The sequence below is a fragment of the Camponotus floridanus genome, unplaced genomic scaffold (assembly GCF_003227725.1).
Source record: "Camponotus floridanus strain SB8 unplaced genomic scaffold, Cflo_v7.5 scaffold54, whole genome shotgun sequence".
NCBI classification, from domain to species: domain Eukaryota; kingdom Metazoa; phylum Arthropoda; class Insecta; order Hymenoptera; family Formicidae; genus Camponotus; species Camponotus floridanus.
Window position 1 is genome coordinate 1,229,061 of NW_020229703.1, and position 12,818 is coordinate 1,241,878.

The following is a 12,818-nucleotide window of genomic DNA, read 5'->3' on the forward strand; positions in this document are numbered from 1 at the left end:
TGTCTTCTCTCAACAAAAATTAATTTTATATGATTTTTGTCTTATTTTTTTTTATCGATTTAAATATTTTATTTTTTGAGCATTAGCATTTCAATATTTCCCTTTCTAATTTGATTTTGATATAACTCGATAAAGATTGAAGATACGTACTTTCTCCAAAATTACAGCAATGTCTCTTCAATTAAATACTGATTAAGTATAACTTTAAATTCGTCACTCTTGAGTCAACCGATAATTTTGTTATGTGTAAGCATTTGTCATTTGTAAGCTTGTGAGCGATTATAGTAAACAAAGATACAAAAATGACTCAAGGAATGTTTGTCAGTTCAATTTTAAAACGTTAAACTTCTAACGATTCAAGTTTAAATGCATTATTTCTGCATAACAAACGTCCATTATTATTTTTGCCTCATCATCATTTCAAATAATGTCCTTTACAATCTCTTCGCACGACATTAAGCAGTTCGTTACGTCGCGCAAACTTTGCACACAGAATAAATATATATTCGTATACATATATACAAAAAATATATGTAGATAATCGTAGGTCTATCTAAATATCGGATTCAATTAATATAGTATAAAAATACAAAAAAATCACAAGTATTTTGTAAGATTCAAAGATATCTAGTCACACGCTTGGAGAAATGTGTATTTAAAGTCTAATAGCTTGTCATGAAAGTCAAGTTGTTCGCCGCACTTGTCACCTCGAGATCGCATCCCCGATCACTGACACTAGCGGGATCGCGATAATTCTCACTTGCATACGTTGCGGAATGAATGGTCGTTGAAGGAGACTTTTTCCTCTCCTCTGCCGCGCAGAACGAGCCGCGACTAAGTGCCGTAAAAGCCGCGTAAAAGTGTACACGCATCCAACTGCGAGGACAGAAGTGAAGAAGCGAAAGAGAGAACAGCAGAGATGACGACAGGAGGGAGGGATGAAGGAGTGAGGGAAATAAAGGGGAGAGAATCGAGAGAGGGACCGGTGAAGGGAAAGGGGCAGATTATCTTGAGAAGCCGGTTACCACGCATCGGCCTGCAACTCTCAACTGGCAGGAAGATGTAGCTGGTTAATGCCCGGGTGCCAGCTTATCATTTTCTTTGAAGGGAGACATCGTGTCTTCTTGCTCCGATAAATCGAAACAAACCGGAAGACATAATAATAAAAAAGTCTGTAATGTTGCGATTTATCGAGAGATTTCCGACGGAAATCGTGCCGGCGAAATTACCGCGAAAAAAATGTTTCCGATTTCCGCATCGCCTATTTCTAAAAATGATAGCGAGACGAACACATACATTAAAATTTAAAAACGTTAGATAATCTTTATTATAAAATAACGAGCCGAATATTTGCCTGATTTTATAATATGAAGTTATAAATATTAAGTTTATAAATATTACGTTCCCTTATATGATGATATAAATAGATCATTAGGAGAAGCTAATAATAAGCGCAGAAACGGCGCATTAAATTTGCTGTGACTTGGTTAATTAAACGTGTAACAGGGATATTGTGTAAAGCACATTTCGCAATCCTGACCGCTTCTCTTCCTCTCCTTAATTATACGACGCGTTCGTCTGAAGATAAAACACCCGTTAAACGAATGTCTGTGCTAAAGTCGACAGAAACAAAACATTGAGGTCCTCTCTTAATCATCGCGAGCACTGACATTTTAAAAGAAGTTTCGCGCAGCCTTTGCAACGTGCTCTTCATTAATTTCGAATGAAACGAGATATTTTCGAGATAAAGTCACCGTTACGCCAATAAGGGAATACGGAAATGACGTATTAAGGATTCTTTTAGATCTCTTACTTTGCATGAAAGTCTTATTATATGCGAAATAAATTTTGTTACACTGATCGTGTGTGTCTTCGTTTCTTTCATCTCTCAAATCGAAATGGTCTCTTTGTATGCAGATAAAAAGCCTATTCAGAAGAGCTCGTTAACTAGTGATATAATCGATTAAGAGCGACGATGATTCGACCGCTGACCAGATGTGAGGCTAATATAGCCAATATTATTCCATCATCAACTCTCAAAGAAAAAGTATATGATATACTACGCGTGCGAGGCATTTGCATGTTTTTACATAAAGTCGATGATATAACTCTCGCGTATATATGTCATCTTTATCTATAATTATTTCTCGAAGAGAAATATTTATTGTGAAATTTTGAAAGATTTGCAGAAATACTTTTTAAGTAGTTTTTATTTTAGTCTAAAAGCCGGAAGAACGTTACCGAGCCGTAAATATCAAGGGATCAACAAATAAGGCAATTAGCAAATTCACGATGTCGTAACGTTCGAATAAAGTAAAAACCGCAAAGTAAAGGTTATTGATCTTCGTTGTGGATTCTATAATTTTTCTGTAATGCGATCGTACAGGATTATAATACCGGCGTTTCGTTTGGTCGGCAATGAGAAAGCACTTGTGCCGTTCGGTGCTTTATTTCCAGGCCGATGATGTTTACCGTTATCGAAACTAACAGGAAGGTACCGGTGTGGACTTTCTCTCTCTCTTTCTTTCGCGGATTAATTAAGAAATTGATGACTTTCTCTCTCTCTTTCTCTCTTTTTCATCTTCCCTCGATCATTAGACTATCCCTAGATCATTTCGTCTATAGAGTGAAAAGCGAATGTACTTTTCTATTTCGCGCTTCATCAATCTTTATCAAAATTATAATAGATCGTTTTATATTCGACAAAATTTAAAAAATCATTTAAAGTGTCGTTTCTTTGGAAAATAAGAACAATGAAAGGTTTAAGTTTGATTAATTTAATCTTGAACAAATTCATCAACAATTCTATTATTTAGTATTGAAATTGAAATAATTCAAATCACGAGTAAGTTTAATAAATTACTGATTTAATATTGTAAATTTAAAAGTTTATAAATTTATTGCAGATTATTATGTGTGTGTATATATTATAAAATATGAAAAAAACACATGTGTGTGTGTGTGTGTCTCTTTTTAAATCAAATATTTATCGCATGTGTTACTCTTTTTAAATTAATTATCGCAAATTATCTTTCTTTGCACCTTTCTTTGCAGTCAACCAATATATTCTAATTAATTATTCTGAATAGATATCTCCATCTCCACTTTTGGGAGGAATTAAGAATTTAATCGACCGGCGTACACTCGCACTGGAAACGCATATGCGCACTCCGCGAACGATTCGGGAGCAATCCGACAAAAGGCAATTCCCTCGCTTGCTGTGCAATGTCAAGGCCGAAAGATGTTCGACGTCCGACGACGTCTCGACCGGGACCAACCACAAACTGAGGCGCAGAGGAGCGGTCGCACAGTCGTCTTGTCGTCAGAAAGCTTGTTTCGCATCAGGTACACGTCCCTCCATCTCGTCCCCACTATACAGGTAATGTGTCGCCAACACACGCATAAATCTCGCGCATTCAAACGTACGTCTGGTAGCAACCCCCTCTGCTAGCAACGGCACGTTCTCTCGTAGTGCGAGCGATATCGAATATAAATCTCGAAATTATTATGTCGGAAGAGATGGATAAGGAAGACGCGTACAGTAAAACGCTCGATTAATCAAAAGCGCGATTATGCGAATAACGAATGGCAATGATATATTCGAATTACGTGTCGCAAGTTACACGCGTTTCCGACATGTATAAAGTATTTTGAATTATAATTTTTGCATACGTCCAATTATAATCTTGCAAAAACAAGATCCACGGATTCGATATATCACAGCACCAAAATTTCGAAAGTGCAAGGGAAAGGGATCGCAGATTCGGATCCGTGACAGGTGGGCGCGTCGAAGCGTTGCCAAATGAACCCAGAGGACCGGTCCAAACTGGCAGGTCTCTTTCTTGTTTTCTCGCCTATCCCCGAATAAGGCACACTTGGCGAATCCCATTTCGCTCGTCCGCTTTTTGTCTTATGGTCCACCTTGATATTTTAGGGACACGCTCTCGTGTCATTAGTTTTCTAAAATAGTATTTTATTCTATTAGTTAATTATTTAATTCTATAAGAACGATAAAACATGCATACGCAACAAGAGATCCAAGAAAGGGGCGCTTTTTTGCCCCGGCTCGGCTCACACTGACTCCGCGAATTTTTCGAGAGTATTGCGGAAACGGGGACGCGGGGCCGTTCGCCTTTCGGACACGTAGAAAAGGTCCCTGCATCTTACCGTCCACGTCGGATCGATAGATCTTTGCGGGGATGGCTGCCACGAAGAAATCCGAAACAGACGCGGCGCGGCGTTGGAAAGCGGCCGGCGAGAATGTCCGCTGGCCTACTGACAAACGGGAGAAAGGAGAGACGAGACGACGAGAGAAGGGAGCCACATAAGAAGAGAAAAGAGCTCTGGCCGCGTTATGAAATCGCGAACTTCTTTCCGACAGTCCACGCCAGACGTTTTTTAATACTTTTGTTTAATGGGACCAACAGTCGCGTCTGCAAGCGATTTCATCGGAAAGTTTATTACTTCTCTTTGGTAGGTATCGTCGGCTTTATCAAGCAATGTCTCATTCTTGTGCCCGTAAGAGAGTGTGAGGTAAGTTGATCGGGTTTATAAATTGCATCGTAAACGATTTCGCCGGGAGCATAGAGAGTAAAGAAGAAAGTAAAAAAGAACTCGTTTCGTGCATTATGCTCGTCCGATTTCATCGTAATGCAATTTTCTTAAGGGGCAATTATTCCTTTTGGAAAGTAGTATATTTATTTTCATCTGGAAAGATCCCATAAATACGAAAATAATCGAAAAGTCTCACATTACAATATCTAATAAATCCATTTCTATCTGTTACGTGATTCACTTGTCATAAATATACAAATGTCATTTTATATTAAGCTTATCATTGGAAAAGTAGGAGACGATAATTAGAAAATTGTGTCGCAACACATTTGATGCATACGCATGGAAAGTGAAGAAAAGAACCCGTTATATTTCGCATCACGTCTGATTTAATCGTAATATAATTTTAACGAGCAATTAATTCTCTAGATAACAGTAAAGTATCAATGTCAATTCAGGTAGAAACACGACCCGTTTCATGCACCTGCAAGTGTGAATCTTATCGGAAGACATCGGACGCCTACGCCTGGTCAATTAATGGCTTGAAACCGCCGGTGTGCGGTAACACGCTTCTCAAGGGCCGAAAGAAAAGCAGGAGGAAGTTACGTTTAGCTTGTCGCAATTAACCGCGGGGTAGATAGGTAGGTAGAAATGAAGAATCTGACCCCGAGAGAGTCGTGGGTTGACGAAGCCGAGATTGAGCGGTAGAACGCGGTATGCAACGTTTCCGCTTCCCGACGAAGGGAAAACAGCACCGTGTGAGAAACTCGACAGCGTGATGTATTTCGCTTGGTAATTAGATGGTGCCTTCTTCAATCTATTCGTTTCTGATACTTGATGAACCTTGATCGTAAACTTCTCTTCTTGATCGTAAACTTGAATTAATGATATATCCCGAAGAAGTTTAAAATAAATTTAAAAAATAAAATAGTAAACAATTCAGAGAGGATATAATGTATCACTTAATAATATAAAAAAATTAATATAAAAATTCAAACTTCTTTTTTCTTAATAAATCCTAATGTAAATTTTTTACGTCTGAAATAGAAAATAATTGTCTGTATAACAATATAAATATAAATACAATATTTACACATATAAATTATATAAATATTAAAATAGAATTTATCTAGTTCTCAGGAAGGAATGCGAGTTACTATATATTATATGATATCAAATTCAAATATATATTTTTCCTCTGCATTTAACGTAGGTGGAGGCAGCGGGATATTCCACGATCTCGGCTGGCTTGTTGCCGAGATTGTCGTGCGAACCTGACCTAGGCGTGCAAGCTTCTTGGATAACTAATCGCGTTTCTTCATCATGGTACTTGATTAGTAGTCCTTCAGCTTCCCAACTTAGCATTGTTGAGTGTAAAATGATTCTTGACATGCATATAATATTTATATATAGGATTCGCATATTTCGATGAGATGTAATTTTTATTTTTATAATGGGCCTTATAAAATTATTTTGGAATATATTAATTATATGTTATATATAAAATTGAAATTTTTTTTATATTAACCAGATATATTATTTTTATTCTTCTTCATAATTTAATCTCTCTACTCCGCAGTTTAATCTCGACTGATCTATCTAATTGATTTAATCTTCACTTTTTATTCTTCACAGTTTATATCACATTGGAATGCGATGGTGGTTAAGGCACGTGCGCGCATAATAAGAATTAATTGTACGGTACTTGTTCCAGAGAATCAATATTCTAATGAAGTTAAGCCACGCTCGTGCTGTTTCCACTTGACGCTTCGGAATTACTTGGCATTCCGATCGCTCAAGATGCAAGACACGCGGTAATCGAAGGCACGCGCAACGGTCACATTTCCGTCGTGAAAACGTTAGCGCCAGATATTTTGGTAGTCATGATGTATATGTTTCAACTGACCGATTAGCTCAACTAATGAAAATACGTCGATGTCCATCGTAAGAAATCGTAATTTGAATACTTTTTTTGAAATTTAGCAAGAGAAATACGTCTTTTTTATCTTATTAAAATTATATAGATATGATATGAATATGAAGAAAAAGATGGAATACGCTGGAAATGGAAATCATAGTACATACATTACGATAGTTGTAAAGCTGCTGTAAACTAACGGCAAGAAATTGCAAAGAAGAAGACGAGAGAAAAGAGAAAATAAGAGATATTAAGAATTAAGTGTACCGGAAAAAGCTGCGCTTAACATAATGATGTTGTAAGGAGCATATTAATTCGCGAATCGTCGTAGCCGAGACTACTGGTCTTGTTCGTCTCGCGTGAAGAGAAATTGACCGGTTGCAGCGATGCAATAGAAAAAATATCGGGGAACGGAAGCGCAGTTAACGTTTCCTCGGGCGAGATAGGTAACTCCGGGGGAAAGATATGGAAAAACCTCGTTCTTTCCCGGTCATTCTGGTTTTTCGCATACATGACCGCGGGCAGATTGCGCTGGCAATGATGGAAAGGAAAGAACTCGACAGTGGATGACGTACGAGAGAAATAGGCGCATAAACACTCTCGAAGATGATGGAAGATTCATCTGACGGTCGTATAATTTGCACTTCATAATTGTAGCATCCTAGGAAGGAGAGTGCCACACTCTACGTGATGTGATCGTAATAAACGCAATTTAGTAATCCTCGTATCCTGTCACTTTAGATAGTAACGCGAGAGTTCCGTGTATCTTTTTTTTTATTCCGATAAATAATTCAGTGAAAGGGATTTCACACATCTCATTGGAAGAATAAAAAAAGTCATTCGTCTTCTCTAGAGAACTTTCCACAGAATTTCCAAGGAACTTTCGTAAAATTCGTCAGCTACATGCGGGCGTTTCTTTTTAAAGCTGCGTCTCGCGCAAGTGTAATTAGGTGGGAAGAAATGAAAGGCCGAACGACGAGATGTAAGGAGGCTGATATATCCGCGGTGCAAATGGATCGGCGAACCAGTAAGGACCAGTACGGCAATTTGTATGTGGGCCACGAGAAAGTCACAGCACGTGCACTTTTTTCCACCTTCGGGATATATTCATCTTTTTTACACTTTCGCAAGCGAACGATGGCTGCCTTTTTTCTGAGATTTATTCTATTATGATAATCTCCCGACAAGAGAAATTCGCTTTTAAGTCGAGGAGAATAATAAAAACAAGAGTCTCAGGAATTTTCATAGTAAAATTCTTGAAATGCACCTTGACAAAATATGTGATGCACCCTGTAAAATATTCACTGGTTGTTGTCACGAAAGAGACCACGTAGATCGCTCGTTCATCGCACATCGTAAATCAAACAGTTACGACATTTCGCCCTGCGCCGATGCGCGACTTGGCATGACGTCGATAGTTCGCAGCTGTTTCGATTAAGCTTCTGCAGAATCAGGAAGCATCGGTGAACGCCGCCGTACACATCTATACGAAACGATGCGATGACTTTCCACTCGTATTACAAAATGTAAGATGTGCCAGAGAAATACAGCGGTCTTACTACGAATGACGAAGATGGCTTCAACCTGTATCGCCAACATTTAATTTGTATTTCCTCTACCAACGTAATCATGCAAGTTTACTTCATGAAGTTTACTTCAGAAATATTTATATCTCAAATTGACTCATTTATGTTCGATAATGTCTTAGCCTCGAGATACATCGTTCTCTTCTCAGTTTTGTTTGCAATAAACAAGTTTGAAGGAAGTGATCTTTAAAACACTCTGTACATGCTGCTATCTTATTTAAATTTCAAGATACTAAGCTGAAGAACGATTTCACCAAGGTGTCTGTTAATTTCGATTTCTTTTGATTAGCAATTTAATAAGCCGTTTAGAATTTGTTGAAAGCATTTACATATATATCCACAGATTATATCATCGCATTATCAAATACGAGGAATTCAAAGCTATTTATATTATTACAACAAATGTAAAAAATTGGAGATTCTAGATTTGAAAAATCATGGAGTTTTATTTTCTTTCTTATATAATTCTCTATAAATAAACACTTTCCAATAATAATTATATAGCTTTCCCCAATGATTTATTTAATATTATTAAGCTCTAACACGTTTCTTCATTTATCAAGCGCAGCAAGACTTTCAACAGACGCCGGGAAACAGGTGATGTCGGTCGAAAGCACTTTACATTCCCCGCTTCTTTAGGACGAACGGGGCGGATTTCGTGCGATGGTGGCGGAGGTGAAACGAGGCAACAGGCAAGGCCAAGGTAAAGGTAAAAGGTAATATGGGGGGCACGGGGAATGCGAGACTGGGAGAGAAACCATGCGTGGCGAGCCGTGCAAAAGTCAACGAACCGAAATCGGCGTGTACGCGATAACGCGCGATAATCCACGGACGATTTCCTCGGTAAATTTCAATAACCATGGTCCATTCGCTACATTCCCTTAATCGCGAGGATATATACTTTAGAGCGAGGTGTTGGGTACTTTTTCTCAAGGCGGCGAATCCGCTTCAGTGACTATGAATTTGCGCTCTGATGAGCGCAAATATATGTGTATATGTATTATATAATATTATACATACATACTTTTTTTATAAATAAAAGTGTGATAAATAATCGAGGACTCTCCTTATGCAAATGTATAGAAATTAATATTTAAAAAAATTTTTTTTCATAGTTTTATCAGACCTCTAATTTGAATTTTGTTGAAACGAGAATTTGATTTATATTTCGATATCGTTAAAAATCTAGAGAATAATTGTATTTGTGCATAGATATATGCCATATTTATATCGCGTATGGTTTATCATAAGCAGAGGCAAACGGCCGCCGCATAACTTACAACACGCTCCGAGTCCTTCGTCGTCCGCGAATAAACCGAGTTAACGGTTGATTGCCTCGTACAAGATGCGCACAGCATCAGTTTTAAATCTCGAGCTTTGCGCCTGCTTCGCGTCACGCCATGCATTTCACCTGTTTAAAATAATATTGCAAATCATTGTTGTGACATGCTTCCATATCGAATAGTCATTCGCACTCTATAATGGTGCTGTAATATAAAATATGCAAGCCGTATCACGTGAAAAATTACAACATTGCTACGCGGGAATGATGACTCGTTAAATTCTCTCCCAGAAACCGATTCTAAATTCGTCCGAGAGGTGTTTTGCTTAGTAAAGCACGTTTCTCCCGGGAAGAAACGCTACTTCCATGACGATAGCTTTTTCTCCATCCAGTGTGTTTCATGAATAACGCATCAGCAGGTCCAAGAGTGGGACAATGCGGGTCCCGCAGAATCAGAAAGTTGCGTCGAAACAACGAATTTGGGTGAAATGCCGTCACGAACGGAAAAAGGAAATCTCGATTTTGTTCTCGCAAATGGGAAGTGATGCACTATTCGAACCATCGATGTGTGCCACTGAATTTATCGTATATCTCTCAATCCTATCGGTAGCATTTGCCAAAGATACACTTCCTGCTGCGCTGCAAGCTATACGCGTTGCAAGGTGAAACCGGCGAAGCGGGTTTTGCGTATCAAGTACAGTTGGTGAAATGCACGAACGCATGGATCGCGCGTATCGTTCGTGCGTGGCCCTTCACCGTAAAAATATACGAACATAACAGGTGCGGTAAGAGGCTGTCATTTATTGACAAGTTGCCGACCAACACCTACTCCCATAAGCTTTCACGCAGGAAGGAAGAGAAATTAAAGGAAGAAGATAGCTTTTTTTTGAAAGTAACTCGACAAGATCTCGAGAATAATTTCAAAAAGTTTAATTCACAGAGCTTTATATAACGCACATGTGATTTTTTTTTTAAATATTAACATAAAAATATTAACGTAAAAATGTCAAAAAGGAAGGAGGGGGAGAACTACTTTTGATTTTGTCCTCGATACATATTCATGATTGAGATACGGAGAAATCGTATAGTTGCGGGGGAAATGTGCACATATATGTGTGCTTGCTGAGTTAGTATTCCGAACTGCGGCATCTGTACACGGGAGAATACGATCTGACGTGCGTTATCGATCTTTGGAAAGCGTCTCAGCATATTTCCACTGGCGAAACTACCGAAAGACTAATACGCATGCGACCTCGTTGACCCTCATCTATCGAACTCGCTTCCTTTCTTTCTGATTTCTATTTAATATAAATCCTTTTTCAAAATCAAGTCGAGAATCTAATGCACAATATTTTTATATATCTTATTATCAATCCATTAAATCTCTCAATTCTTCTCAAATTGCTTTGATTATAATAAAAGAATTAAAATAAAATTAGTAACAAAAAGGAAACCATTAGAAATAAAATTTCGCGACTTATGACGTTATATTGTAATTATTTAAAGCCAGTTTTTAGATTAAATAAAATATGATATATATTTTTATAACGATCTAAGTATTTGTTTAGCCACGCTCTAACGATGTCGTTCCTGTTCAAGCGGCGACACTCGATCATTTTCGTGGAGAGAAACAATTATCGACTCGCGGAAGTGTTCGACGCGATGATTTGCACAACGCTCGTTGAAGTACGGCTGTCATTTTCCCTTCTGAATTCCTTCGACGACTTCTTGGTTGGCAAGCGAAAGTGCATTGACACGTTTCAGCCTGTGCTTTTCTGCGAGCGTCGTGTCATAAAGCGTCGTTGCGAGGAAAAAAATGTACGGTTGAACGGTTATTTGCACATGTCATAAAGATTTATAAGCTCTCGAGTAGTAAAATTCTATTAGAAAGCGAATATTATGCTTTCGTGGTCGGGAAAGAAATCGCGCGTACGGAATATCACGATTTTGTGAATAATAAAATGATAAGATTATGAGACAACTGATATATCACCGCTTTCTAACACAACCTTCGAGTATTACATGTGCATATCTCTTAATATGTTACTTCTCGTTACAGTCTTCTGATATAAATTATTTATATGTATAAACTTATCTAGTTAAAATTGCATTTAATCGCAAATTTTTTTCACATTAACTAATTTCATAATCACATATTCTGTCAGACTCATACGGTTTCTCTCTAACATTTCATGCAAAGCGGTACCTCATTGATGAATATTTCAATGTCACAAACAATGTAACAAACTTTCTCGTAATAAATATTATTTGTTCCGGCCTTTATGACTGATGACATTTTACGAATGGTGACATTTTCTCTATTTCTAATAGTTTGTCCACTTTCTAAGTTGCATCGTAAGTTCAAGAAAATTATACACACTTTCGAGAAAATATTGACTCATATTGACTCACCTGGCTTTGACCAACTCGATAGGAAGCGGGGTCGACGTCGACGGTGAGCAGCATGTCTTCGACGGCGCGACGTTCATCGGTAACGGGACTTCCGGGTCGAGCGTTCACGTCACTGGACAATAGTCCGAATCGACGTCTGAACTCACCTAGAGCCATATGCTTCGGGAATCCAACTTTGTGTAAACGAATGGCGTCTATTATTTGGCTACCGCGAATCTGTTTAACAAACATACAAAAATGTACCGTTAATATATACTGATTAAATGTTTGACGGAAAGAAAATTAAATCTTTGTAAAAAATTAATGAGAGTTTATAAAAAATTATATTTCTGCTGTTTTTATGAGAGATCTTTCTATAATAATGTGAAATTGAAATCTCGCATTAATTCTAATTTCATTTTCTCAAAATCTAATATTTTTTAAAAATCTAATAAAATGTTTTTACCTGCGATCGCAGAAGAGGCACATTAATAACGCTATCCTCGCTCTGATTTGATTTCACGGAGAGAAGGCTTTTGTTGTCGGTACAACCGGCATTGTGCTGAGGCAGAAGACAGTGCACAAATTTCACGCGTGTTCTCCGTAATGTTTCCACGAGACCGTCCTGAAAACAATTCATAATTGTGCTTTACTCCGCTTTATAATGTTGGAGGCAAACGCCAACGAGATAAACAAAGAACCGCATTGTCCTTACTAGATAACGAGCGCAAAAGAGAAAACACGAAAATAAAACAAGGTAATAACAAATGATCTCAATACATATTTCTCCGAACATTCCTAATATGTCGCATCTTGCAGAGCGAAGAGAAATGATTAACGTGCGTGAAAATGTCCACTAGCTATAATATTTATGCGACCAATGTATTGAGAGGTTTTACGATAATGGAATTTGATAACAGTCTGATCTTTGACACCGAGAGACGATTAATGACCTATACTCATAAAAATAAATTTACATAGATGCCGCGATATTCAAAGACGCGAAGAAATCCGAAAATATTTATTAATAAAGAAGCAAAAATTCATCAATTATTATTAACATTATATCACATCAATTATTTCAATT

General features: G+C 37.7%; 2 protein-coding genes across 7 annotated transcripts in view; one reads left to right on the forward strand and one right to left on the reverse strand.

Moving 5' to 3' along the window:
• The window catches only part of LOC105254013, a 54,638-nt gene extending 48,073 nt beyond the window's left edge, over positions 1–6,565 (forward strand). The window contains exons 2-3 of one of the 3 annotated variants that reach the window (XM_025412631.1): positions 3,090–3,345; positions 6,269–6,565. In XM_025412631.1, the coding sequence (XP_025268416.1) occupies positions 3,090–3,345; positions 6,269–6,372 (360 nt within the window). In that variant the 3' untranslated portion in view covers positions 6,373–6,565. Of the gene's footprint in view, positions 1–3,089; positions 3,346–4,187; positions 5,449–6,268 lie in introns of those variants that run through there. The other 2 variants (XM_011262452.2, XM_025412633.1) reach the window with 2 other exon arrangements.
• LOC105253989 (unconventional myosin-XVIIIa) overlaps positions 1–12,818 on the reverse strand; it is a 45,496-nt gene that overhangs the window by 10,732 nt on the left and 21,946 nt on the right. For 3 of the 4 annotated variants that reach the window (XM_011262408.3, XM_020028295.2, XM_011262410.3), the window contains 2 exons: positions 12,198–12,356; positions 11,753–11,968 (listed from right to left, as the gene is read on the reverse strand). In XM_011262408.3, coding sequence (XP_011260710.1) covers positions 11,753–11,968; positions 12,198–12,356 — 375 coding nt within the window. Of the gene's footprint in view, positions 1–11,752; positions 11,969–12,197; positions 12,357–12,446; positions 12,604–12,818 lie in introns of those variants that run through there. The other variant, XM_011262421.3, reaches the window with a different exon arrangement.